Source organism: Thermochaetoides thermophila (genome assembly GCF_000221225.1).
Source record: "Thermochaetoides thermophila DSM 1495 unplaced genomic scaffold scf7180000011818, whole genome shotgun sequence".
NCBI classification, from domain to species: domain Eukaryota; kingdom Fungi; phylum Ascomycota; class Sordariomycetes; order Sordariales; family Chaetomiaceae; genus Thermochaetoides; species Thermochaetoides thermophila.
The window spans coordinates 1,130,777-1,158,652 of NW_006383034.1; the positions used below are offsets into that span (position 1 = coordinate 1,130,777).

General features: G+C 53.8%; 4 protein-coding genes and 1 non-coding gene across 5 annotated transcripts; 2 read left to right on the forward strand and 3 right to left on the reverse strand.

Moving 5' to 3' along the window:
* Window positions 1-4,572: 4,572 nt before the first annotated feature.
* Window positions 4,573-5,873, reverse strand: CTHT_0043310 (uncharacterized protein; the record flags this gene model as incomplete). Its single annotated transcript, XM_006694668.1, has 2 exons — window positions 4,573-5,745; window positions 5,859-5,873. The coding sequence occupies 2 exons, from the start codon at window positions 5,871-5,873 to the stop codon at window positions 4,573-4,575; spliced, it is 1,188 nt and encodes a 395-aa protein (XP_006694731.1).
* Window positions 5,874-9,980: 4,107 nt separating this feature from the next.
* On the forward strand, window positions 9,981-13,418 carry CTHT_0043320 (uncharacterized protein; the record flags this gene model as incomplete). Its single annotated transcript, XM_006694669.1, has 1 exon — window positions 9,981-13,418. The coding sequence occupies one exon, from the start codon at window positions 9,981-9,983 to the stop codon at window positions 13,416-13,418; it is 3,438 nt and encodes a 1,145-aa protein (XP_006694732.1).
* A 1,106-nt stretch (window positions 13,419-14,524) lies between these two features.
* On the forward strand, window positions 14,525-18,923 carry CTHT_0043330 (putative exocyst complex component sec3 protein; the record flags this gene model as incomplete). The annotated part of the gene is made up of 2 exons (XM_006694670.1): window positions 14,525-17,748; window positions 17,831-18,923. The coding sequence occupies 2 exons, from the start codon at window positions 14,525-14,527 to the stop codon at window positions 18,921-18,923; spliced, it is 4,317 nt and encodes a 1,438-aa protein (XP_006694733.1).
* A 1,164-nt stretch (window positions 18,924-20,087) lies between these two features.
* CTHT_0043340 lies at window positions 20,088-20,197 on the reverse strand. The gene is made up of 2 exons: window positions 20,159-20,197; window positions 20,088-20,125 (listed from the first exon to the last, which is right to left on the reverse strand). It is a non-coding gene; the product is annotated as a tRNA-Ala (tRNA).
* Window positions 20,198-22,499: 2,302 nt separating this feature from the next.
* CTHT_0043350 (sulfite reductase [NADPH] flavoprotein component-like protein) lies at window positions 22,500-27,829 on the reverse strand (the record flags this gene model as incomplete). The annotated part of the gene is made up of 7 exons (XM_006694671.1): window positions 22,500-22,909; window positions 22,993-23,704; window positions 23,773-24,012; window positions 24,171-24,190; window positions 24,308-24,367; window positions 24,417-24,486; window positions 24,749-27,829. The coding sequence occupies 7 exons, from the start codon at window positions 27,827-27,829 to the stop codon at window positions 22,500-22,502; spliced, it is 4,593 nt and encodes a 1,530-aa protein (XP_006694734.1).
* Between the last annotated feature and the right edge of the window lie 47 nt (window positions 27,830-27,876).

Genomic DNA, 27,876 nt, shown 5'->3' on the forward strand with positions numbered 1-27,876 from the left:
GTGATGATGACCAGACGGTGGTGCTGTCACCTTTGCCATTGGCGATGTCTCCGTCGTCCACATCTCTGGGGATATTTCCCCGTGTGAGACGTGGCAGATGGCATAGTGGCATGGATGGGTCGTCGTTGGATCGAATCGATGAGGAGAATTGCAGCGAGGGGAATGTAAAGCTGGCTGAGTCTGGGACGGAGTTGGAGAGGAGTGTCTATTCGGCGTGATGCTAGGTTTCATGGATTTGCTTGGTCATTGCATGTTTTGCTTGGTATTGGACCTGGGATCGGATAGCGGGGTAGTTCTGGTATGAGAATGGTTTCAGTTTGCTCTCGGTGTTTTTACTGCTCAGTATGCCCTTCAGCACCTAGCCTAGAAAGATGGGAGAAAGCGCAGCATGGGCGGAGTTCCATGGTCTCTGTTGGGATTGAGCTTCTGTTAGTGAAGCCAGCGTTCTGCGGGATGGGGGTTTCAGGGGCAGTTGTTGGCATGAAGTAGAATGGATCGGTTGTTGAAACGGAATGGACTGGATAGGAGTATGGGTTGTATCTTCAGTATACAGTAATTATATCCACTGATTTTTGAACTTTTTGAAGTCTCAAACGCTTCCTTCTCTACGATTGCTGTCCTGTTCTCTTCCGATCGTATCGTATTTCGCTCGTCTCTAACCCGACTACCATCTCTTAGGTACCCCCTATTAATGGCCTGCCGCCAATTCTGTTCTTTCATCCTCCTTCTGCCTTCCGTGCGCAAACAGTATCACAAAACATATGGTTTACTTAATCGAGAATCATTCCTATTGAGCCATTTATTATATTTTGCAGCTCTTGGAAGAAAAAAAAAGCCGAGGAAAGACGAACGCCGTGATATCAGGCGAGATATCTGAAAACCTTTTTTTCAGCCCCTATTTGTTGGAATGAAGGTGGCTGGAAGTTCGTATACGGGAAATGGTGGCTGAAGACGAATAGGGATACTACTACTGTTATCGAGCTCAGAGAGAAATCCAGTCTGTATGCCTGACGCTCCTGACTCAATTGTCTTCTTCTGAGCTCCTTCCACCGAGGATCCATGTCTCTGGCTCTCTGCCAATGCGTTTTCTAGTTGAGCCTCTTTCTTTCTCAATTTGACGATCAGCCATACAATGACAACTAAGCAGACTGCTAGGCTGGCTGCGCCAACAGCTATCCCTGCCTTTGCGCCTGCCGCGAGAGATGATGATGTGGTGTAGGATTCGTTGGAGAGGTTAGGTGCCGTCGGTGTGGGTGAAGAATTCGATTGCTCTGATGCTATCGGCGGGGGTTGTCGAGTTGTACTAGCAGATGACGTCGGATGCTTTGTTGGGAGAAGAAAGATAAATTCGAATTCCTCTTCGGTCATACCCCATATAGCATATGGAAAGGTTCGAAGTGGGTTTCCAAGGCATTCGACGTGTGCGTAACTGGCTAGAAGAAGCACGTTAGTGTCTTTGGCTCGGTGCCCTTCCCCCACGTATTTGGAGAACTGACGATATTTCTCGTGAATGATAGCACAGATTTCACTTGGTAAGATGCAACTGGACCAGCCCTCAATGGTACATGCTGGCTCAACCCATCCCGTTTCTGGAACGAAACAGCCGTCATCACTATAACAGAGGGTAGCTTGCGTGAAGCCGGGACAACATAAGCTGGTGTTGTCTGTTGGGTCACAAGGGAAGTAATCCCGGGCCTTAGTACCATTCTTGAACCAGCAAGATGCTCGAGCAACTTGAATTTTGGCAGAGAGCCAGAATATCCACAGGCCAAGGATCGTTTTCTGAGAGATCATTGCCAGCCTTTGATGTTGGAGTACATGTGGGCAGCCCTGGGTCGAGGAAAAGTCCTGGAGATGAGGTTGTCGATAATAAACCTGCCTCAGTAGTTACCCATATTTGTATCGGCTTTTGCGTTGGAAGACTTGGGCACAGTTTGGTAGGCGTATCATGAATCTTGCATCTAGAGCCTTGTGTCAGTGGGCTGATAATCCTGAATAATCTTGTAATAGTTCATTGTTCTTCCGATGCCGCGTCTATGGAACTATTCGCTGCTTGCTATGGCAACGACACATATGGTGCCATTTCTGAATAAGAAAAATGTCCATGGAAAATATGGTAGACTTGCCAAATGTTGTCCAAAGGTTGGTACTTTGTAGCAAAAGCGACAGGCTCCACCTGTGTGATCAACGCCCACGCCTTTCTAGAAGGTCAAGCCTGAAAGCAAATGAAGTGCTGGTACTTTTGCAACTCGTTCTTCGAGTGCATCTCCTAGGTAGATCTTCTGGTCTCATGGCCTGCTCTTCTGATCATGCAATTCTCGCTCCCAAGCTGTCAACTGTCACTAACATTTCGGCTCATCATCAGGCCGTGAGCGCTCCCCCCGGGCCCTGAGAAAGACATACGAAGTTTCCTTTTTCATCATACTATGAAAATCGAAAAGCCCAATTTGTCCACCTGATGAGTAGTGAACTGTGTCCTAATCCACTGGGAATCTTTGCATTACACAGGGTAGTAATAACCGTACGGGAGCAATTGACATCTTTCTGTTATCGGGCAGCTTTTGTCGCGTCGATAGCGCGACATGCAGCCCGAGAGAACATGAGGGGTCCCTTTGCTCAGCGCCTTGCTTACCTAGCAAGAGGGTTCAAGTGAGATGCCATCGATTTAATTCCAGAAATTATTAAAACTCAGTAAACCTTTCATTACCTCTGACTGCAAAGCGCGGTTTCAGTCCCATCCATGCTATACTCAGACTGCGAGGTCCAGTTGAGGACAATTCTCCTCCGGCGTTATTTGACTTACTGCCACCATTATTCAGTTCAGAGGGCGACCCAGGCCCAGATCGAAGACTAGGCAGCCCAGTGTCTGTCGTTTGCATCCTGTCGGGAACACCGGGTATAATGAGTCGAGGTGGCAATCCAGGAGATGTTAATGGGGTTAGCACTCCATTTCGGATTATGTGTGTTCCTCCACAAGGGCAGGAAGTATCGAGATATGCAGCATGCTTGTAGCACCGTGGGCTTCCCAGGCAGTCATTCTTCTGCAGGTTTGTACATCAGTTAATAACTATTTCTGATAACCCAAACTGACTGTAATGAGGCAGAATGACATACCGTTCAGTGTATCGATACAGTTTCTTTGGCGCGACACGTTTCAACTCGCTCTTCTCCTTCCAAGAGTGATTGGCGCAGGTGGTCAAAATCAATGCGTCCTTTGACTCTCGCAGCTTTCATCGGCATAGTAAAAGGTTCCAAAACGACTTGTACAACAACGTTGCTCATGTAAATAGCCCCTTTCACTTGAAGACAAAGAAAACAACCCCGACCTCAGTGCTGTATTGCTAGAAATAGCACTTTGTCTCCGCTGATTGCATTGTCCTAGAGCCCCAGAACAACCACAAGCCCTATATCACCGTGAATACACTATGTAAATTGACAATACTGCCTCAGATTCAGTCTGTGCGGAGGAAAAAGAATAAAGTGGGAGTCGGGAGGGTAGATGATGGATGGAGAAGTGGGAACTGGAGGACAAGGCTCCATCCGGCACTACGATTTTGAGTTATACCACCTGTAACCTGATACAATCTCATCAAAAGCAGTCACAATGCTAGCACAGTCTTCCTTTAGTAAGAGATAATAGCTGGTTTGGACATGATGTACATATTCGACCCCAGTTTGTTTGTTGCACGCGACGCAGGGCTCTGCTAGACACTAGGAGACCAGCATGCAGCTGGCGGTTATTTCTGCAAGCCACAGGAGGGGCATTATCCAGTGAAATAAGCTTATAAACTTGAGTGTAAGCTTCGAGGACATGCTCAGAAGGCTTTAAGGCAGATATGCAAAAGGCTTTAATGGATACTAATGGAGGTGTTGTGCTGGTTTCCATCATGGCCAAGAACCCTGTCAAACCAACCTTCTCTGTGACTATGCTCAGGCATCGTGCGGTCAGAAATTGTGATCATGTTAAATTATGATCGTATATGATGGGTTGCTTCTAAAAAAAAAAAGAAAAAAAAGACAAAGATATCACAGATAAACGAACCATGGTCGAAGTATATGGATGAAATTGTAAGTAAACTTTCCTTCCATTTGCCTAAAGCAATCACCTAGAGTCTTTTTACTACACAAGTTCTGTGCACATATTTTGAGTATCTTGATTCGTAGCCCCATACTTGGCAGGCGAATGCGGAAATAGGGCATGTGTGAACATTGGGTCATTAGATGCTAACTCTCGTGGCTGAGCTTATCTCAAGGACTGGTACGACCTGGGATTATTTGACACCATAGCGATAGGAGAATCACAATCTAGAAGAATGTGGCAAGCTAAACTAGTATTATAGTTCAACACCGTTGGAGACCATCGACAACACAGATTCATGATCATACCCTGAATCGCAAATTGGCCGTTTGGGGTGTAGTGTACTAACGGGACTCGAAGGGGAGAACTCAGTTGTGACCTGTGAAAGCAATTGAAAAAAAAGGGAAGCCATCTCAGAAAAAGAAAGGAAGAAGGGGAGTTATAAGCTATGATCTATTATACATGGATGAAAAGGCCTGCTGCTAGTAAGTCAACTAGTACAGCACCCCAAAGACGGTCGGAAGCAAAAGAAGGCCGAATCCCACGGCCAGGTTAGCGTTGCCCATTGGAGCAGCCGCTGCTGTAACCACCGAAGTGCCAGTAGGGGAAGGCGGGTGGTATGACTGTGTTGGGATGTAAGTTGAGTTGCTCGGAGGGATTTGGACAGGGCTCTCTGCGCAGGGATCGAGCGAGCTAAGGAGCTTAACCGAGAACAGGCCCGACTTCTTGTTTCCCTCAGGTGTGATCTCAATAGTGATGGTGCCAGCTGCTTGGGCGGTGTACTCCACGAAGGCAACACCGGTGTCGGGGTCAGTCACGGCTGAGGCTACCTCCTTTCCAGATGGGTCCCGCAGAGTGACCTTGAGGGAGACGGGGTCCCGGTCATCGGATGTGAGAGTCACATTGAATTCCTCTCCTTCCTTAGCTGTATATGTGAAGGTGTTAGATCCCGTCTGGTCAAGCATGCCCGCTGTCTCCACGTCCGACAGCAGAATGACCTTTGTCTTGCCCGGCTCGCCGACCAAACCGTTAAGCAGGGCCTGAGCCACGACCTTGCCGATGTCGTCCGCAGTGTTGATTGTGGCGAAGATACCGCCAGACCGGAGGATGGCCTCAATGATTTCTGGGTCTTGCTGAGTGGAATCGATCGACAAGAAGCCAAAGGAAACCCGAATGCCAAGTTCCTGTGCACGGTCGATGGATGCAATGGTCTCAGGGGTGAAGTAAGAGGGATCATCAACGCCGTCAGTCAGCACAAGGATGCCTGTCTGACCAGCCGCTGCCGAGTTCTTCGTGAGCTCATCGATGGCAGCATTAACACCGCTGCCGATGAATGTGCCGCCATCAGCAATGATCCCGTCAACGGCAGGTCCTGCACCGCTGGGATCACCAAGGGGATAGAGCACATCAGCTGTATGGGTGAACTCGATGACAGCCACTTCGTCGGCTGTCTGGTCACCCGTGACCTCGGAAGGGGAGATAAGCTTGTCAACAAGCAACTTTGCGGCCTGCAGTCTAAGGTTCCTTGGGTCGTTATCTTCCATCGACCCCGACGCATCAATCACAATGCCGACCTTGCGGCCACCATTGCCGGAATCGATGGCAAGCACCCAGAGGGACGCAGATAGACTTGTCTTGCTCCTGTCGAGCCCAGTGAATAGCAGAGGCTCGGTTCACCAAAGTGAGACCGGCCGAGAGGAAAATCAATCCGTGAGTAAGGAGGTGCCTAGGCGAAGGTAGGTGCTAGGTTAGCACATGTTCGACGAAGCCACGGATTCACATTGAGAGCATACATGGTGCCTCCGAGGTTGAGAGAAATGTTCAATGAGTGTGCTCTTGAAGCGAGTGTACGTCCTCTTGAAGCGAGTGTAAGTCAAAGCGAGTGTGTCGGTTCTGCAGAAAGAGAGCGATTGTGGGTGCAGGCTCGGCTGATTCAAGCTTGTCATCGACGTTGCAGCATAACCTAGCAAGAGGGGTTCCTACCTTCTTATAGACTGGCCAACACAACTCGAGGAACACCTAGAGATTGAGAGATCGGGAGTGCCATCGAGTCATTCCTGAGCCCTACCGCCTAGGATTGAGTTCATACGACATGGCACTGCCAATAGCAGCTGGCCGATCATGTCACACTGCTCTGGAAATGTGCTTGCGGCGCCTGTTTTAATGATCGGGTCAGCCAATTCTTTATTGTATACACCCAAAGCAAACAACAATTAGCTGATAACGACGTTTGAGTCTTAATTTCGGGTTACGCCACGCCATAGGGCTGAAGGCAGCTGTGAAATGGCCTAGCTTCCATTGCACCGATTCAGGGGCTGCACTCCCCTAGCCCCGTTCGGAACGTTTTACTACGAGGAACAAATGCATATATTTTCATGCATTGTGAAAAACGTCGAAACCCAATAACACCACAAGTATCCAGATGAAGAGGCTACCAAAGAGCGGTTTTCTCAGCCGCAAAAGGCTTAATCCGACCACTCGACCTATCCGGCATTCTGCTGGGTGTGGCGGTGCCTGCAAGTGTCTGGGCGGCTGGCTTAGTCTCAGAAAGACTCCCCTGCATTTGGATTGCTTGACCATGAAAACACGCTGAAGGCTGGAGAGAGCTCTGCTGGCCCATGTGACATCCACATCACGCACCCGCGTGTTAGGTGATTATTTCCAAAAAAAATACTTTGCAAAAAACATGTAAGTCGAGTGATCAGGCACTTACTATCGAGCTCTGGAACCGAGAACAGAAACAGATGGTATAAGCTGAGAAGTCCTTCAGAGAGATGCTCAACATCGCGCAGGAGATGTAACGATCGTGCGGGCAAGATGAATAGAGTGACGTGACGTTGATCTGGAGTTGGAAAACACTTGAGACGAAGTCTACAGTCTTGGATACTCAACGATGAACACTCCTTTTGTCTTGTTGATGACGCTGCTACAGAACATGACATAATTGGTGCAGTCTTCCAAGTCCAAGGTCGCTGTTACGTTGGTAAGGGGGGGGTATTGTGACACAATCGGGCATGCTACTGACTGGTCAGTCGCAGGCAGCATGCCCCCCCCCCCTGAAATGATGCGCTCTATCTCATTGTCAAATAGGGCACTCTAAAGGCATTTTCGTACCTCGTTTGGCATCTATACCCATAGTCAGCCCCATAGTACTCTATGTTGTTGGCTGTCAAGCGTCGGCGAGAACTCGGGTGGCCCACAGGCGAATCATATCGAACGCTTCTTGTTTGCACTAGCACTCCTCTCTATCGGCCTCCAATACCTATTCCCAGCATTGCTCGGTCCGCAAGTAAAACTTCGTACACTCATTGAAGAATGTGATCCCTCCAAGCCAGTCGTCTGCGAATGGGATGGCGGGAATACATTGACTTCGGCCTTCCAAAATCCATAGCATTCGATGAATCGACCTGCATCGTTTAAGTGGTTGTGTATTGCCTGACGTGCTTGCCAGCCTTGCTAGCTCACCTGAGAGTGGATAGCTTGAAGCAAACTTAGGTAGGAATGTCCTCATGCCAGGCACTAGCCTCTTCAGAAAGAAAAAAAAAAAAACATAAAACACCTTACCGATTTCATGTTAGTCCAATGACTTTGTCTTCTCTATCATATTGGCAAGCCCAAATACTGTTAAAATTCATGGTCGATTGCTCAGGTAATAAGGAATGTGGCAGCAGGGTAAAAATGTTCTGTAGAAGGCTGATCTCTGCTACCGTGATAATGTCTATAGGTAGATGAGAATGTGACAGTCCATTTGTAACCTCGGGGCGATATCCATCGAGAAGGCTCTTAAGGTTCACTCGATCATAGATTTTCACCGTGTTCTATTGTGTAGAACCTTGGACGGTGGCACTGACGTTGCGACGGTTATTGTCAACTATGCAATCTGAATCGACTTCAGAGCGGACAGAAATACCGAGTTCACAACAAAGCCATGTGCCGATCAAAACTTCGGAACGATAACGGCGGTATCCGATGATACGTAAGACATTACTGACTCTGAACCATGCTCAACATCTGCAGCGGAGGAACAATCAGCCGAGGCCCTGGACGAACTGTCATCGACACCGGTGCAAAGGCAACGACAACTGATACAAAGGGAGTGTAATCCGCTGGGAGAGATGAGAACAAACAGAGCGATGCCGATGAGATCCGGGAACTCAATGGGGAGGGGACGGACGTGCCGGCGCCAAAGGCAAAGTCGTGGGCCCCGTGACAACTTCATTCGCGTTATTTCTCAGTCTTGCTAGCGTCCCAAGTCTGCACAACAGTAGTTATTGCAACCTATTCATCATATCGGTTATAAGGTCCGATTTCATCACCGTCCCCGACCCTTCTGAGGTTCCTAGCCGACAAGCTTAGTATCGAGAAAGCCCTATGGTCGTCAGGTTTCTTCTGGAGCTTTTACCAAAACCCCGTACATGACATGCTATGTGATGCTTTGGAACTCGGTCGTGCAGGCTCTCGCTGAGCACCAACCTTTTATATCCATGGCTGCCGTCGCTTCGGACAGCACCTTTAACGACAAACGCCGCAGAGGAGCTGAAAGAGACCGAAAGCTTGGGCCAAAGCTTGATTATAAGTCACCTAACGGATTTGGTAGTTGGCTGGCTTGCCTTCTGGAACCATCACTTTGTACACGCCGTGGTGCTGTCCCTGCTCTGGCTTCTCATCTTGTCTCGTCCGTGCTTTCGTCCTCAGCGCATTTCAGGACGCCGAGACAGCGGGGACCGCCTTGGCTACACGGCCGACATTCAAGACGAGGCACATTGTAATTTTGCCTATTTCGGCGGTCATTTCTGGGTTTCTGGTTATTATGATTGTCAAGGCCGTTGCCTTGTTCAGGCATAACAGGAAGCCCTCGGTGCTCACGAAGGGGCCGGAGGAGGGGGCTCCTGGGCTACTATGAGGGTCATAAAATCACCAGCAGGTGCAGACGTTGCTTCAGAGGCTTAGGGGAGAATAGTTAGGGGGAGAATAGTTAAAAACCCTTTCTGTGGAAACTAGAGTAGGTACTCGATTACAGAATGAAAACAACTACAAGTGTCTCGTTGTTGGCTTCTTCGTCGCACTTTGCATGCCTGCTCGCTGAGGTGAAGATCGCAGTTGGGGCACCCGCATTCCGCCCACCCATGAGAGGAACCTTGGCTCGATGACATCATCATTCGGGAGGCTTTAGCCAATCAGCTTTGCCATCGCGTCGCACGTAGTGATGCCCCACTTTCAACGCGTCGAGTGACGCGTCAGGGCGGCTGCGCACTGTGTGCTCCTTGGTACCCAGACCAATGACGGTCCTTTTTCGGGGACAGAGGGAAATGGGTACCCAATGGTTGACCATTGGATTCCCACCTACCTGTTGGATCTGCCAACAATCACCTTCGGTGGTCAGTCAGGAGAACAATCGCTAGTGACTAAGTTTATCGAGGTCGAGACAAATCCAAATCGAAGTTCAACTTGGTTGAGCACTGCACAGCTGCCTGGAGCTTTGGCCACTGCGGCTTGGACAGCCTCCAAGTCTCCTGAGCGCATCGGCACATTGTGGCTACCCCGGGCCCAAAAAGACGGCCACGAGAATTCCATCCGAGCCTCTTTAGTCGCAAATCAAAAAGCAGATAGTTCTGTCTGAAGAGGAACTGATTCGGTTTTGCTCAGCTCAACCTGAATTTTGACCATTGCATCCGAAGGAAAGGAGAAGAACCAGCCGCCTCTGATTAATCGTCGACAAGACATCGATGCGCACAACGCGACGCTTACTTCTATCCTTTTGTCACGAGATCTCTTCTGAGAGAATCATAATCCCCTGACTCGCAGTTGTGGTCCGCCATTCTACACAATACGCCACGGCAACAGAAGTTGTCGTTGAGACTCCATCAAAGACTAGTGTAAAGCACCAATTTCGACCTACATCATGCCACCCCGCAAGAAATCCGCTGCCTCGAGCAGCACCTCAGCAACGTCTACGTCAACGACAAATAAGAACAATGCGCCTGCTTCTCGAACTTACCGTTCCGCGCCAGTCCCGAAACAAGTGTATTTCCCTCCGCGCCGCAAGATGGTTAGGACTTATGGGCGTAAGGGCAGGAGGTCATTGCCAGCTGAACTTGAAGGGGGGGGTATCGGAATCGCCGATGATGAGGGAAAAGAGGAAAATGGCCCAATGACAAGACGGAGGAGTCTACGGCAGGCCACACTCACGCAGGTCGGGTATGTGAGGAGCTCGTCCGGGTTGGGGGAGGAGGACGAAGGGAGAGGCGAGCTAAGAGTTAGTGATGAGGAGGATAACATGGAGGAGGTCATGGAGGAAGCGGAGACGGGGAAGAGTGGGGCTCCGAGGGGAAAGGGGAGCGGCAGCACCAAGATGGGGAAGAAGGGGGTTAGGTTTGCGGAGGGTAAAGAGGAGAAGAAGGCCCGGACACGGAGGAGAAGGACGACTGGTGACTTACCATCCTGGTCGGAAAGCAAAGCGAGCACGTTCCATACTCAAACGCTCACACAGCTGCTCTCCACAATGCCCGACTCAAGCCGAGACACGCTTCGCCTTGACGACGATGACGATAACGACCCCGACCGTCCCAAGAACCGCCGCAAACGCCGCTCCCCTCAACCTCCCCTCGCTACCTCCAGTCATACGCCCGGGACTACAGACCCTCACACGCCCAGCGCAAAGCGCATCCGCGTCTCCCTCGACGAAGTGCCCTGCTCACAACCAACCCCCTTGACGCCCATGCTCGACCGGTACAGCCCACTCGTACCAGGGGCTGTACGCTCGCCCTTGACACAGAAGTCAACCAACGTCGGCGTGGCGATCCCAGAGAGCGTGGCACAAGGAAGGGGGAAGAGGCCACGGACGCTGGTCGTACAGGATAGTTACGCGAGTATGTTGAGCGAGAGTGAGCCCGAGGCGGAGGGCCCTGTTGGTCCGGGAGCTAGCGGGAAGCACGAGGAGAAGAAAGAGGAGTCGCAGCGTATACCGCTCGCTGAGATACCGCTTGAGAGGTTGGACGAGATAAGAGGGAAGGGAAAGGCCTCTCAGCGGGTACCGCTTTCTGAGATACCTGTGGAGAGTTTGGAATGTGTTGGGGTTGCGAGGAGGTCACAGTCACAGCGTGTGCCTCTGGCCGAGATACCCGTTGAAAGCCTGGCTCCGGCTGCTGCTGGGCAGGGGACGCAGTCTCAGCGGGTTCCACTTGCTGAGATACCTGTTGAGAGTTTGGCCGCTGGTGGGGCAGAGGATGGTATGACGCCGACCACGAGGAGGGTCTTAGGTTCGGCAGGGAGGGGAAGGTATGTCGAGATCCCGGACTCCGATGACGATGGGTTAAGTCTCGGCTCGACTCCGTTCAGTCGCACACAGCGAACCCCTCTCGCGCCCAACATCGGGCAAGGGTTCGAGGTCCTCGCTGACTCGGGTTCTTCTCGATCTGGACGTAATGATCCTCAGCCCCCGGGAAGCGTCCGGAGCATGAGGTCAGACAAGGAGAACAGTGGCCCTCTGGAAGAAATGCGCGCCCCGCGAGAGATCCACGACAGCGAAGATGAGAGTGACGACGAGATACCCGGAACACCAACGCCTGCTTCCCGCAGAGCGATGCGCCTCAGCCAGGGTGCCGGGTCAAGGTCTGTTATCAAGGCTTCCTCTGAGTTAGGGAGTCGATCCCCTAAGCTGGCGACGTCACAACGGATGCAGTCTAACGAGCCTGTGCCGGAGACGCCGACACCGGCTGCCAGAATGGCTACCCCGGTGGTGGAAGAGAGGGTTTCCGAGGAAGATGATGAGGAGGCTACTGCTAGCGAGAGTGAGGAGAAAGAGCAGGGGACCCCAGTCAGAGCCGTAAAGAAGCCAACACCTCAGGTGTTAACATCAACAAGAAAGTCAGCCCTCAAAGCGCCAGGCACACCGACCCCCGCTGTCCGCAGAGTGCAGATAGAGCTTCCTCCTACGTCAGCCAGCAGGCACGGTAACAACAACAACAACAACAACAACAACAACAACGTGGCCAAAGAAGAGGCAGAAGAAGCATACAAAGAAACACCCCGCCGTCCTCAGGCCCAGCAAACAGTTAAATCCTCCCCACTTTATGCCCGCCAAACTCAACGCTCGCAGTACTTCTCTCAGCTCGAAAGCCAGCGCGTGCCTTTGGAGGTGATCCGCTCTCTCGGTCCACAAACTGACCGCTCCGATATCCTGATCGCCATTCCCGACAAAATCGTTGATGAAATCGTTCAAGGCCTGAGGGACCATGAGTTCAGGCCGTACCGTTTCCCCACGCAGGTGTGCCGCGTGTGGATCTACACTGTTCCCAACGGCCGAGAAGATGAGGGCGAGGTGAAGTACATGGCTACGCTCGGCCCAGCTAAGGAGCCAGGGGAGATTGATAGTCGGACTGGGCTCGGGAATGCGGAATTCAACATGAGAAAGTCACCAGAGATGCGCTTCGCGCACAAGTTGAAGCAGGTGTATCGGCTGAACAATCCCCTGCCAGCAAAGGACATGCCGGACAATGGCCTCGGAAGGGGGGCGCCGCTCCGTTGGAGGTATGTACCTCCTGCTATCGTCGGGCAGCTGTTGGGCAACTTGAGATGTCCGTTGTTCGAGGAGGAGGATGAGAACGCGATTCGGGTAGAGGATGATGATAGGGACGTGGCCGGCGGGACGGTCTCGCAGCAGTTGGAAGAGCAATTGCTGAGTGACTTGGTTGGTTCGACAAAAAGGGGTGACAAAAGCAAGGAGCGGGAGATTGAGAGGGAGGAGGAAGACGTCATTCCCGCAAGCCAGAGCCCCCTTGCGCCGAGGGCGAGTCGGAAGGGCAGGGGTCATCGTGGGCAGCAGGACCAGCAACCGAAGGTTGGGACTGGAAGGGCGAGGCCGTCTATCCAAACATCCTCGTCGAATTTTGTGCGTCCCTCGCAGGCCACAACGGCGAGCGAGGCCAGCGAGGACCCATCCCTTTCATCCCCTCCGCCTGCTGCAGCACGGATGCTCCCTCCTCCTCGCAACGCTCGCACCAGGGCCAACGCCAACCGTCCTCGTCAAGTTCACGTCCTGTCCTCTGAAACCAACGAACCTTCGCCGCGAAAAGACAACGGCCAGGATCCCACCGTTGATGACGAGGAAGAACCGACCCCCACTCCGTTTCCTCGACCTCAACACCCTCTCAGCAGTAGTCAACCTGCGTTGTCACTACCTGCGTATCACGATGGAAGTGGGGAGAACGAGGGCGGGTCTTTGGGCGTCGAGCTGCCTTTGGTCGAATCGTCGTCTCTTCCCCCAGATAGTCTGCTAATTGACCGCGGACGAGAGGCGCCGGAACCAATACTTTGGGATTCAGACGAAGAGGAACTTTGAAGGCCAGGAATGCGAGATAGCTTCAACAGAGGTGAATGGGTAGGATAGGGCGTTCATGGCTTTCTTTGGTTTTAACAAGGACCTACTACGGAGGGTTGAAGGATAAGGTCTTTCCAGGCTAAGGCTCGGAGGAGGGTTGGCACTTTGAGTTTGGTAAACTTCTGTGGGAGGGAACTTTGTTTGGTCAAGGTACCACTTAGATAGATAGATAGAACTTGACTGGAGTGGCAACTCTCTATTCATGTATTCATTTTATCCTGTTTGCGTTGCTTTCCTGGTGCTCTCGACGTCCATCATGTTAGTGAAGTGGTTTGGTGACGCAAGGTTTTAGGCTTGTGTAGCCTCTGATTAGGGTTAGGGGTGCTGGACTCTTACCACCCATTACAGCAGTTACACAGTCTATCCTTGGGATGATGTTGCGGTCTGTACCATTCAGACCGAGTGAGCATCCTCATAATAAGAGCTTTTTATCAGATCTGACAGTCATTACTCATTACTACACATTTTCTCTCTCTCTCTCTCTCTCTCTCTCTCTCGCTCGCTCGCTCGCTCGCTCGCCCTCGGTCTCTAATCATCGCGTAACGATCGCGTAACGGCTGTTTTCCGTAACGATTAACGGAAACGGACCCTTCTTGGCGATGGGTCTGTGTGACCCACTTACAGGGAGGTCCAAGCGCCAACCCCCCGCAGATAGCGAAAAGGGCATATCCACCAAACAGCAGTCAGGTCCCGCAGTTGCCAGCCGCCAAGCTCGCAAAGCTCATGGTTGACCCTACGACTCCACATTCCATCTTGAGATCAGCTGGCTGAGCTGTTGTGCTTCTGTGCTGCCTGCTGCAACAACGCCTCATCTTCTCACCAAACGAAAACCCACGACACTGTCTTCGCGCAAGCCGAATCCTCGTCCGCGTCACACCAGTCCGGCACTGGTCGATTGGTCGATCTCCTGCCCCTCGAAAATGACGGGGCGATCGCGGCGCCTGCAGTCGGACCCGCCCTCGCACCCTTTCGATCGAGTCCTTCGTTGTTGACCGTAACGCCAACGACGCCGACGACGCCGACGACGCCAACGCCCGGCGAGATCGGCGATATACTAGACGCCCAATATGAGCACCCTTACGCCCGCGCAGCGTTTCGATGACGAGAAGCAGCGCATCATCGCAAGCTGCTTCAGCAAGCGCGACGAGGACGGCAGCGTGCCCGAGACGTATATCACTCACATCCGCATCACCGAGTGGCAGAACTACCCGTCGTCGCCGCCGCCCCCGAGCGCCCGCGCCCCGCAATACGAGAAGCCGCGTGTCATCATCGTCGCCGTGCGCAAATCGGGCCGCCTGCGCGTGCACAAGAGCAAGGAGAATGCCAACGGCACCTTTTCCATCGGCAAGACGTGGTGGCTCGACGACCTGCAGAGCATCGAGTCGTTCACCAGCCCGTCGGCCAACCCAAACCTCCGCGAATGGGCCCGAGATGTCGGATTTATAGTGACGCTGGGCAAGCCCTACTACTGGGAGGCCCACTCAGATAAGGAGAAGAAGTTCTTTATTGCCAGCCTAATCAAGATCTTCAACCGTTATACCGGCGGACGAACGCCGAATCTTGTTGGTTTCGACCAACGCGAGCTCGACCAGGTCTTGGGAGGCGCCCAGGCCCCGCCACCATCATCTCGCAGACAAGACCGTCCGCCGCCGAGACACCTCGACAGTACTGGCAGTGCTACCAGCACGACTACGGCTGCCTCGCTTGCTGCTCCTCAACCCCCTGGACCGGCCACCTCTACCAGTTCGATCGGTAGCTATAATGCCCCGACGGTCTCTGATAAAGGGCCGTCAAGCAGCCCCCTGATGACAGCCCGCAATGGGCGAACCGGTTCCCCAGCGCAGAGCATCGATTCGGGTCGTCCCTCTTTCGGCCAGCAACAACAACAATCTCAACAACCCGGTCCCCAGTCATCCCTGAGGAACCTGGCCTCGGTCAACCGCAGCCAGGACTCTATCGCCGCCGCCGGCGGATCGATCGGGAGAAATGATGATGCCAGCAGCCTACGGCCCAGTACCCGCAACGGAGTCAACGGCTCTTCTCCCTACGGAACCCCCGACAGCACCCCTGGCCCGCAACCGTCCGATGAGAAGCCACCGGAGAGGAAACGGCCCCCCTTAGAACCTATCAGGTCAATCCCGCTGGAGCCAGACCTGGTGCCAGCGCCGCTGACCCCGGGTATGCGCCAGCCCATGGCCATCCCGCCGCGCAGCATGGATCGCATTGTTCCACGGAAGACGTCTATCAGCCGACCAAACGACCAGCCCCCGCCGTCTCGGGGAGGTGAAGCCGTGACGCCTATTGACAATATCAAGCCCGAATTCCCCAGCAGGGCGGCCACCCCTGTCGCGGGTAGTTCTGCTCCGCCATCAGCGGCCGGTACTCCCAAGTCCACTCCTCCGGTGCAGCCGGCTCCCCAGCCAGCGCCCTCGGCTGAGACCCCGAAGTCACCACCCCCTGAGCCAGAGGAGAAGCCTGGTCTTGGGCCCATGGTGAGGCCGAAGAAGTCGAGAGGCGAAATTGCTGGCGCATTGTGGAAAGCTGCAACAGCTGCCAGCGCGTTCCGGCCGCGTCCTGGCGGTGCCATGGAGCGTCTGCTTAAGAAGGAAGAGAAGAAGGACGACGAACCCGATGGTATAACTCGCGTAGTGCCTGCGCCTAAGCCTCCTGTTCAGAAGCCCTCGGAGCCGGAGAAGCCTGCTGAACCGCCCAAGGTAGATAAGGCGCCGGCTGTCCCGGAGGTCAAGGTGACTGGGTCTGACGGTGCCACGACGGCTCAGAAGGAGAAGGAGAAGGAGAAGGAGAAAGAGAAGGAGAAGCAGCAGGAGGAGGAGGAGGAGGAGGAGGAGCAGCGCCCTGTCGTCGCCGGCAACGACGCCAAGTACCTGGCGACACTTGGCATCGACCCGTCGATCCTGGACGCGCGCCCGAGCGAGTTCACCAAGTGGTTGGACTATTTCGGCTGGGTGCCTGGCGACAAGATGCGTACGCGCACCTTTGAGGACCTGCGCGCCGATATCGATCGTGAAATCAGCAAGGCGCAGGCCGGCGCTTGGGTCGCGCGCTTCCAGGACGACGACGAGCGTGTCGAGGCTATCAAGCGCGGCATCGATCTTGCCATCGCCGAGTGCGAGGAGTTGGATAACCTACTGACGCTGTACAGCGTCGAGTTGTCGACTCTGTCAGAGGATATTGCCTACATCGAGGCCCAAGGCCAGGGTCTGCAGGTACAGGCCGCCAACCAGAAACTGCTCAAGAAGGAGCTCGAGTCCTTGCTTGAGACCTGCGCTATCAGCCAGTCCGATCTGGCCGCGCTTAGGAGCGCGCCGATCGAGACAGCTGACGGTGTTCAGGAGATCGAGGCCGCCCTCGTGACGCTGTACAAGGCCATGATCAAGATCGACCCGACGCTTGGCCGCAAGAACGGCGACGATGCAGCCGGAGACCATGTTGGCCTCGACAACAGCGATTATGGCAAGATGCGCATCGTGCAGGAGAAGAAGGAAATGTACCTGCAGGAGAGCTCGGCATTTATGCGCCGGTTGGTAGTTTGCATGGACCAGATGTTCACCGAGGCCTTCCGTGAGACGCGCGCTGCCCTGGACGGCGCCCTGGCCAAGAAGGTGGATCCACGCAATCATGACGCTGGTCGCGACCTGCTGTGGATGTACAGCCCACTGATCCTGTACGCGCGTGATGTCGATCTTGACAACTGGAACCGCATCCTGCAGGTTTACCAGGAGCGCAGCGCCCCGGTGTACCGAGCAGAGTTCCGCGACGCGGTCGAGGCTTGGAAGAAGAACGCACGCAAGACGCCCGCCTTCGGCGACGACGCTGACCTGCTGTTTACGGCTTACCAGGAGAAGAAGGAGGAAGGCCTGGCCACGACGGCGAGGAAGTTGACTGTCAAGCGCAGTCAGACCCTGGCTCGCACGTTGCGTGGCGAAGGTAGCCGGTCAAACCTGCAGGACAGGGACGCCCATGCTCACCGCGCGCTCCCGTACGAGGTGTTCGCCGGCGTCGTGGACGACTTGTTGCCGCTGGTCGAGATGGAGCAGAATTTTATTGTCGATTTCTTCCATGCTACTACGCTCGAGCAGTCAGATTTCCCCGATCTGGTGGCTGCTGCCCGGCCGCATGATCGGAGAGGAGGGGATCTGAAGAGGCACCGGCTCATGGAGCCTGATCGTGATTTAGCCAGGCGGGTAACTAAGACCATGGAGGGCATCTTCGGCTTCTTGGAGCAAAGCCTGCAGCAGTTGATTGATTGGGTGTTGGTTCAGGATCCCTTGTGAGTCCTTCCCCCCCTCCCCCCCCCCCCCACCCCCCTTGCTCTTCGTCGCCTAGCTATAATATCCACTAACCATTCCCAGACAAGGAGTTGGCATCTTAGCCACGCTCGAGCGCAAGATGCACGATCTTAACCAGTCCAACCAGGATTTCCTCAACAATGTGCTCCAGAAACTCCATGGCAACCTCGAAACCCGTTTCAAGAAGTTCGTCGACGACCAGGTGCGCGCGATCGAAGAAACAAAGGTCAAGATCAAGAAGCGCAAGGGCGTCATCCACTTCGTGCGCATCTTCCCCCACTTCAGCGCCGCCGTTGAGAACATGCTCTCGGCTGCCGACGCCCACGCCCTGCCCATCCGTCGGATGGTCGACCGCGAGTACGATCGCATCCTCAAGTCCATGTTCGACTCGCTTAAGGTTATTGCCCGCGAAAACCCCGCTGTCGTGGCCTCTTCTGCAGCCAGCACCATTACCTCTGCTACGTCGACGACCGCAGGTACCACCACGACCATCTCGGCGCTGCACCAAGCTGATCCGGAGGATAAAGAGGCGCTCAACTTCCATATCCTCCTCATCGAGAACATGCACCACTTCCTGGAGGAGACCTCTCCCGAGAGTGGTCTCTACCCGCGCCCGCTCGAGGTCCTGGACGACTGGCGCGAGGCTGCACAGCGCGAGCTTGCCGAGCATATGCAGCTGTACCTGAACGCTGTGATGCGTCGTCCGCTAGGCAAGTTATTAGAACACCTGGAGAATGTGGAGGCGCAGCTTGCTGCGGGCAAGACTGCCGCGCAGGTGGCTGCCCAGCCATCCAACTCAAGGCAGGTGTTTAACAAGGTGCTTGGAGGGTATGACGCCCGTGAAGTGAGAAAAGGCATCGAGGCTCTCAGGAAACGCGTGGAGAAGCACTTTGGCGGTGATGATAAGGAGGAATCTTCCTCCTCCGGGAATCTCACACCCGGTGGTGTGGGTGCTGGGCAAACACCCGGGGCTGTGGGAGAGAAGAGCGCACACAGTCACGGCCTGGTGGGCCAGGTGCTAAGGGAGTGTGAGCGGTTCTATGGTGAGGTGGAGATGCGGATTGGCAGGGTCACGACGGAGGTATATGGCGGTGATGTGCTGTTTGAGTGGCCTCGGCAGGAGGTCAGGGCTGCTTTCGCTGGCGTGGGGAGGTAGTGAGACACCGGGGTTTAGGGTTGTGTGAGGGAGAGGGGCATACTTTAAGATGAAGGGTGTATATGTTTGTGTTATGGCCTATGTTGGCTTGGTTGCTCTAATGAATTCTGCTTGGGTTCGTGTTTCACGTCGTCAACTCTGTTTGGCTTATGATTTGCCTGCTTGGTTGGCTCTATGAGGTCGATTAGTCTTGACGACACTGAGCCAGGAAGTCAGTCAAGCCCAGTCAAGCAACGAGCCGCACCACCTGGTCACCGTGGGAATGACTTGAGAACGGTTCTGCTAGCGTTTGCATCGGTCCGGGTTTTTTTGTCTTTCCCTCCAAAATTTGATAGCGGATGTGGCGACGAATTCACGACGACCTCCGGTTCCGAGCTATCACTGGTGAGTATCTCGGGTTTGTACGCGAGGTGGCGGAACTATCCAGAAACGCATTCATTCCATTATCTGCTTACTGCCACTCATACAACTGCGGCATGATGAGGAGCTTATGTTATTTGCCAAGGATTCAACAAACGCGTGGCGTCTCCTATTGTCCGCACCTCTCTCGAAGCTCGAGTTGATTATTCACCACTGGTGGGTCAAGAAGTCCTCGCCAACCGGCAGAACAGCCACATATGGTTCCTCATAGATATGTAGGCGGAGAAAAAGACATATCAAATTCAAGAAATATCTACTTAGCTATGCCAAAGGAAACAAAACTGCTAGGAGATAGACCAACTAAGTTGTGATGGCTCATGGTTGTGCCTGTGTGTGGCTCGAAAAACTAAGCTGTGGCTGTGTAGATCAGGGGGTGGCTGAAATGGAGGACTGTTGCTGTGGTGACCTGTTGCTGTATTTACTTGCACAGAAGCAGGGGAACTCCGCGCCCTCACTGGGATCCAGTGCGCCTTACGGGCTACAGATAGTGTATGTTGCACACGAGACACACTGAGAAATCAATGTGTTCAGAAGTGTCGCTGTTGCGCACCTGTTGTGGCGATGCAAACGGACTCCGAGACTTCCCGTGAGGACTCGCACCATCCACATGCCTGCCCATCATTGTGCAAACACTGGCACCTACGCTTATCAGCATCAAAAATTCTTTTGAAATCGCAAAACGCGCCAAACATAAAAATACAACTGCCGCGAGCAAAAGAAAAAGGTGATAGAAAATCGGAAAAATGGACGAGCTGGGAATCGAACCCAGTACCTCTCGCATAACCTTAAGAGTCTCCTATTCTAGGAGCTCCAGATATGCTAAGCGAGCGCTCTACCAAATGAGCTACACGCCCTTATGATGACAGGCGCTTCAATACTGCTCTTTTATGCAACATCGATCATCGGCTTCCTCTGGAATAGGATGAAGGCGTTGTCCGACTAATGTTTGGTAAGCATTGAGATTTGTCCATGTTCTATAATGAGATTGGATGTTGTTTTGCTACCAGAGAGAAAGGCTGTTAGCGTCACATGCGTCACATGAAAGAATGCCTTGTCAGTTCTCAGAGAGCCTGAGTCTCCCTTGAAAAGTTGGAAAGTAAAAGCAATCTGCCCGACGCTCACGATCTGGCTTCCCGGGTTTCTCCTCCACAGTAAGCTTCCTTGCCGTCGTACCCTCTCACCTTCTCCTTACATCCCTCACGCTTAACCCTTCGTATCATGAACTCGGTGCGCTAAACAAGGTCCAGCACCCGCATCGCCTCAATGTCATGGTTGTCCGACACCAGACCAGAGGCAGATGCGGCTTTCTTCTATTAGAGCCCGAGTTCTCCTCGCCAAGTGCCAAAAAACCTTTCGTCTCGCAGGCGCTGTATTGACCAGGCGTAGTCGCAGCCGGTGTCTCGTGCCGGTAGGTATCTTCGGCCTCATCATCCTCGTTTCTCATTCCAACTTTCGTCCCCTAATATACTCGTCTGTCTCTCCGAAAGTTTCGACGGAATCAACATCTCCATCGGAACAGCTCCAACCATCTTCCGTCCCATCTTCCAGATCACTCCCTGCTCGCCCTAGTGGAGTCCTCGTCGTGCCCATCAGAACATTAAAACCGCCGTCACCCAGCTCATCCAAAACCGTGTTGATGAACTGAGTGACCCCCTCGACCAGGTTTTGCTCCAACAGCAGAATTTCCCACCCCTCCCAGTGGTCGAGGCAGATGCCTGCGTACGAGCGCAAGATGACGCGTCACCGAGTCCAGGGTTTAGTCGGCGAAGATCGAGTCGTATGGCAGTCAGTCCAGCCAGCCGTCGGGAAGGCACCAACTGAGAAGTTGTAGCAGCGGAAGCCAGAGTGTCCCCAGAGACGGCAGCAAACGACGAGTCTGCCGGGATTGTTCGAGTCTGAGACAGTATCTCTGGTTGGGTGTAATCGCTGATGTCCATTTTGAGAGTATTGTTTGTTTTGTCCTGTGTGGTTTTTTGTTAGCTATGAAGTTAATGTTTTTCGTGGCTGCAGAGAGGTTCAAGTACCTCTCTCATGACCACGACAGACGAGACATGGAGGAGTGTGATCGTTAGACAATTAATTTGCTTCTCAATGTGTAAGTGATAAAAGAACTTTTAACGGCTATCATTGTGGGGAGAGGGCAGAACTTAAGTTCAGCCGGAATATTTACGTGCACCGGACTCTGATGCCAGAACAAACATGTGACTCTGGTAGGTGTTATATCGAGACGTCTGTGTGGCAATCAGTCCAGATATAGCATGCCACATGAAGCTCAAACGTCGCTCATCTGCTGCATTGACTGTGCAGGTTGTTCTGGAGAAAAACGGATCTGGTAAGCAAGTCACCACTCGTCAGGCTTAGATGAACTTGAATGTGGAGGAAGGCCTTACCTTAGCCACAGCTTTTATATGTTCGACAATCGCAACTGGGAATGTGGGATGAATAAATGACTGTGTCATGCCTGTTTATGTTGGGCTGGAACCAGAATAAAGCCATTATTGACTCCTCTTCTTTATCTTGATTGCATGAACATCGCTAGAGCGCTCTTGTCACCATCATGCTGGCAGGTTTTTCAGGTCATCAAGGAGCAATTTAATTATCAATAAACTGCAGGATATAAGCTTAAATCGTTACGACATTCAAACTTACGTCATAAACCAGCCGGGTCAGTACACTACGTAATAAAGGTAGGACAAGTGTAAGAGGTTATATAGATTAAAATTGAAACGACACTCCGTTCCCATATACAACTTAATCCCTGGTTCAGTTAGATCTCGATTAATGAAAAAAAAAAAAAGTACGGTTCTTGTGCTCGCTATCGGAAAGCCTTTGATGATAAGCCTTCATGGCCACAAAACCCTATATGTGTGACATCAGTGCACTAAATGTTTTCAAGAGCAGTAAAGTGGGAGAAAAGCCTTAATCCATGGATGCTCTTACATATCAACCTCTTTGTCGGGGCACAAGGACAATGAGAACTGAGGACGTAGGGAAACTGGTCGCATTTATGTGACAACCGTAAAGTGAACCCTGAAGAGGACTGAGGTATGCGACTTTCTCATGATGATGACAACCAAATGATGACTCTATCCAATATGACTTGACTCACCCAATCATCATATACAGCAAGTTTATCACCAACTCCCACCGTTATGACTAATGCTCCAAACTCTCCTCAAATAGCTTCGCCAACTGTTCCCTCTCCCTCAATAGATTATCCCTCTCCAGGCCCGGTGCAAGACTCAACACCCGAGCCTGGGGCAATGTCCCTTCGACGAGACCCTCAATGTCGCTCTTAGCGAACCCTAAATCCTTCAGCCCCTTCGGCTGGTCGCCCAGATCGGCGAGGAACTTCCTGATTGCATCGGCGAGCACTTCGCCTGCGCTCTCGCGCTTGACGTTGGTGACGTCGACACCGAAGCACTTTGCGGCCTCAAGATGCCGGTCAGGGTTCGAAGCAGCTGTGAAGCGGAAGACTGCCGGGGCGGACACCGCGACAGAAACACCGTGAGGAATGAGAGGGGAGGGGACCTTGTACCCTGCATGACGGTAGCCTGGGTTACGGCCTGAGATAGGGTATGACATGCCTAGTGCTGTCAGATTTATGATCATCCTTCTGACTTAACAAAAACAGAACATGAGTACCTACCATGGCATAAATGCACGCCTGCATTACCAAACCCAACGCCCGCCAACGTAGCAGCGAGCATCATCTCTGTCAACGCTTCCTCGTCCTCCGGGTCCTTGACAGACCTCGGTAGATACTTCACACACTGTTTTAGCGCGTTTAGCGAGAAGATATCACTGATCGGGTTCGCGCCTTGGTACGCCGGGCGCAAGATCGGATTCGTCGGCCTTGGAGTGCGCTCATAAAACGGAATCGCTGTCCAACTCTCCAGCGCATGGCACAAGACATCCAAGCCGGAACTCGCTCTGACAGCAGAGGGCATGCTCTTCGTATTGTGTGGGTCGCAGATGCCGAGGGTCGGCTTGAGGTTCCTGTGCGCGACGCCAGTCTTGGCTTTCTTCTCGACAAGATCAAAAATCGCAGTGCCGGTGGTCTCGGACCCCGTACCAGCCGTGGTCGGAACAGCAATAAAGGGACGCAGCTTCCGGTCAATCGGTCTACCCTTCCCCAGGGGGGCGTTGACAAAGTCAAGGAAGTCGGCGTCCGGGTAACAGAGGTACAGGTTCATCAGCTTGGCGGTGTCGATGACCGAGCCGCCACCAACGGCAAGGAAGGCGTCGGGGTCGTGCGGGCGCACCCAGTTGATTGCGGCCTTGACGGAATAGTCTTTGGGTTCGATGTGAACTTTGTTAAAGACGATATAGGGGATGCCCTCACGGTCGAGGCTCTCCCTCTTAACTTGGTGTCAGCTAACCATCCCTCCAGGGGCCTGACACACGATGTGCACATTAGAAAGCTTACCACAACTCTCATAGCCTCCAACCCGTCAACCGTCTCATCCGTTACCACACAAACCTTCTTGGCGCCCAGGTTCTTCAAATCCATACCCACTTCCTGCGTCACCCCAGGTCCGAAACGAATCGACGAAGCAGCCATCTCAAAGGCATACTCTTTCTGAAGCTCAGCGGGAGTCGCATAACCCCTCCGAGTGCTGTTGACGCGTGAAGCATACCGCGAGACAGTCTCCCCTGCGGGATTGTGCTTATGCGGGTGATGGTGATGATAGCCTGGGTTAGAGTGGCATGGGCAGGAAGGTGGGTGTGTGTACTGGATTGTGCGAAGGAGCGAAATTGCGCGAGTAGCCCTCTTGTGCGCGCCAGTTAGCTACACCCTGTTGCTAATAGTCGAATAAAACTTACATTGGGCAGGATACGGATTGCTGTCATCCTACTCTTAGTTTTTCAGGTCTTGACGTCAAATGATCTCTGATCTGAGCCAAACGCGGTCGAGTTCAAGACCTTCAAGACAGAGAAGCCCCCTCATAACTCGGCGGTACCTTCACCCGAGTCCCTTGCCTCGGCTTCCAGCCGCAGCCTTGAGCCGAGCAGCCGCATTCCTGCAGCAGTCAGGGTTTAGACTGCAGCCCAGCTCACTTCATTACTTACCCCACAGTCCGGCTAACCCACGCGGGGCCGCGTCCACCTGGGGGGTCCGCAAATCCTGGGGATCGCTGCGCTGTAAGTGGTCACCCCAGGTCTTGGCATCGGGGCGAGAGGAGCAACCCCGCACAAAGGAACCTCTCCACAGTTGTCGGGATGGGACGTCGTTGACATCTGGCAGACCTCAAGTTGACGTTCAGGGAATTCAGGGACGGGTCGATCACACAACACCAAAAAAAAGTATCGAAGAGTTTGGAGACAAAATCAAAGTCAGATTCAATTCAACGCTCGAACCAAAATCCCAACAAAAAAAAAGCAAATCTATCCCTCTAATAAACCTCAAGAACATAGCGACCGTCCTCCTTCAACCTCTCAATTTCCTTCCTCGGCTCAACCTTGACACCCCTCTCCTTGGCCTCGATCGCAATCGCCTCTTCCAGCACGGCCTGGACGTCCGGCACGGGCCAGGTAGGACCACACAGGTAGAACGAGCCGCCTTCCTTGATGTAGGCCTTGACGATCTCCGGCATTGTTTGACGCATGCGATCCTGGATATAAATCTTCTGGGGCTGGTCACGCGAGAAGGCAGCGCCAAGCAGAGTGATGACGCCAGCGTCGAGATAGGCCTCCCATTCCTCGCCATACAGGTACTCCTCGCGCTGGTGACGAGAGCCAAGGTATAGCAGGATGGAACCGATCTCCTTGCCCTGGGCCTTCTGCATGGCACGATACTGGACAAAGGCACGGAAGGGGGCAAGACCGGTACCAAGACCGGCCATGATGAGAGGAGCGGTGTCGCGAGCAGGGAGCTTCATGACCGAAGGCTTGACGCTGGCAGTAACCAGGGCTCCCGGCTTGAGACCCGACAGGTACCGGGTGGCGTGACCCAACCTCTTCCGGCCACGGCCATCAACCCAGTTGACGACGACAATCATGAGGGTAACGGAGTTAGGTGTGACAGCCTGGGCTGAAGCAATCGAGTACTCACGGCGCTTGAGAGGAGCAACGATGCGCACAAGGTCGGGCAGAGCCGGGTGAGCAGACGGGAACATCTGTAGTATGTCGACATAAGTGACGGTGTCGACCTCGGACAGACGCTTAAACTCGTCGGCGCCCTCCTTGGATGCGAGGAACTCGATCTTCTTGCGCTCTTCTGCATCGGTGGCGAACTCGGCGAGGGCCTCGAAGAAGCGCTTCGGCGGCTTGCCGAGGATGTCGACGTTCTGGACAAGCGCTTGATAGACGGTGCGGGTCTCGGCGACGGCAGGGTCTTCGCGCGAAGGGACCTGCACAAGAGCGTCGGCGTCGAGGCCATACCACTTGATGAATTCAAGCACCTGCTCCGGATCGTTGTCGGCGTGGATGCCGAGGGCCTCGCCGATGTTGTAGGTGAGACCGGAGTCCCCGAGGTCGAACTCAATGTGGAAGATGTTGCGGTCGTACGTCGTGGGAGTGAGGCGGCGGTTCTCCTTAACGCGAATAGTATATGTCTTGACGGTAAGGTCAGGGCGGAGAGCGGCCTGGGTGCTGTAGGCCTCCTTGAATACGAGACCCTTCGCAGCCTCCTCCCAGGAGTTGACGGCCAGCGCCGGCTCCGGCTCGTCCTTCTGGAAGGCGACAAAGCTGTTGGCCTTGAACACATGCGCCGGGGCAGTAGCATCGGCCTCGACCCAGGCGGCGGGCACCTCGACTTTGTGCAAAGAGGCCGGCAAGGCAGCAAGCAGCTCAGAGACATCCTGCCCGTCGAGCAGCTTGGCAGCATCCTGATCAGGCTGCGCAACCTGGAAGAAGGCGAGGATAGCAGCCAGCTCGGCGTTCTTCTCGAGTGAAGGAACAGCAGAGTCGAAGGCATAAAGCTCAAGACCTTTCTGCTGGATCTTCCTCCTCGCCTGAGCAGGCAGACGCTTCTCAGCGTCAGCCGCAACATCCTTGAGGCCAGGAAGCTTGATGATAAGTTTGCCGCCCGCCTTGGAGCTCTTAAGGATATCCAGATCCTTCAGCAGCTTCTCTTCGCCGACGAAAATAACGTCGGCTTCTTCAACTGCAAACGGCGCCTCAACCGGCTTCTCGGAAACACGCACATCAGTGCGTACAACGCCACCCTGCACGAGATTATCATACTGGGCGTGAACAGCAACGTTGCTGGTCTGATCGCGAGCCAGCAGCTTGCCAATCGCAGCAGCAGCACCGGCAGCAGGAGAGTTGTCGACGTCCCAAAAGGCGTACTGACGGGCCTGCTCGAGGGCAGGGAGCGACAGGACGACGGCGTCAGCTTGGTCGTTCTTGGTGGTGAGATGCTGGAAGACGGCAGCGATGGAGCTCGGAGTGTGCTCGGCTGACGCGGCATACTTGACATCAACAACAGCCGGCTCGTGCGACCAGCTGTCGGCGAAGGTGACGGCGGTCAGGACATCAGAGTACAGAACCGACTGGACAGAGGGGTCTTCGACAGCGACAGCGTCGCGCACCTGACCGAAGACAGCGATGCGGCGCACCGACCGGGGCAGCACTTCGAGGAAAGCCTCCTCGACGAAGGGGCGGTACAGGCGGACGTTGACAACACCAACGCGCTGGCCCTGAGCAGCGAGAGAAGCAACAACCTGCTTCGCGAGCTGGGCCTCAATGCTGCCGAACACAACTAGCACAGTCTCTGCGGCCCCGTGGCCGTGGTACTCAAATGGGGCATACGAGGTGCCTAGCTCAGCGTTGAACAGGCGCAGCAGCTCGATAACCTTACCAGCAGTATCAAGGCGCTTGTTGAGGGTGCTAGCAGCACGGGCCAGGCGCGCGTGAAGGTCGGCGATGCCAGCAGCCGGGAGCACGTCCAGGACTTTAAGCGACTCGCGCGCCGTGCGTACCCCATCGTACACGTGCAGAGTCGGCAAGAGCTGTGCTAGGAGAGTAGCAAGGAGCGCTGTGTGCTGGGCATCGTGAGCAGATGTACTGGCAATCAGACCTAGACCCAGCTCCTCGGCTAGCTGCAGAGCCGGCTCGTAATCAGCAATCAGACCATCGCTTCCGGCATAGTCGGCGGCAGCGACGTGAGCCACAAACGGGCTGCTCAGGCGGTAGAGCAGGCTAAGCTGATCGAGGGCGCCTCGGAGATGGCGTAGGCTGAGGGATGGAGCCAGAAGCGTCTGAGGAACATGGCGCTTGCTGAGGTCGAAGTCCTTGGAGAAAATGTAGCCGAGAGCGAGCGTACCGGCGCCGGCGCGGGTTTGCAAAGGGACAATGGGCGTCGGCTTGCCCTGGGCGTTCTTCTCACCAGCTTTTGCCCACTCCTGCACGGCGCTATCGAGATCGAAAGTCTCGGGAGAAATGGACCAGATCTTGTCGGACACCTGGTAGGCAGTCTGCTGCACAAGCAGCTGCGCCGAGGCGTACGCCGGCCCGGCGAGAGCGCTCAGAGGAACTGACATCTTGACACGAGAGGTGACTGATGGGATGTCGCCGGTGATGTCGAAAT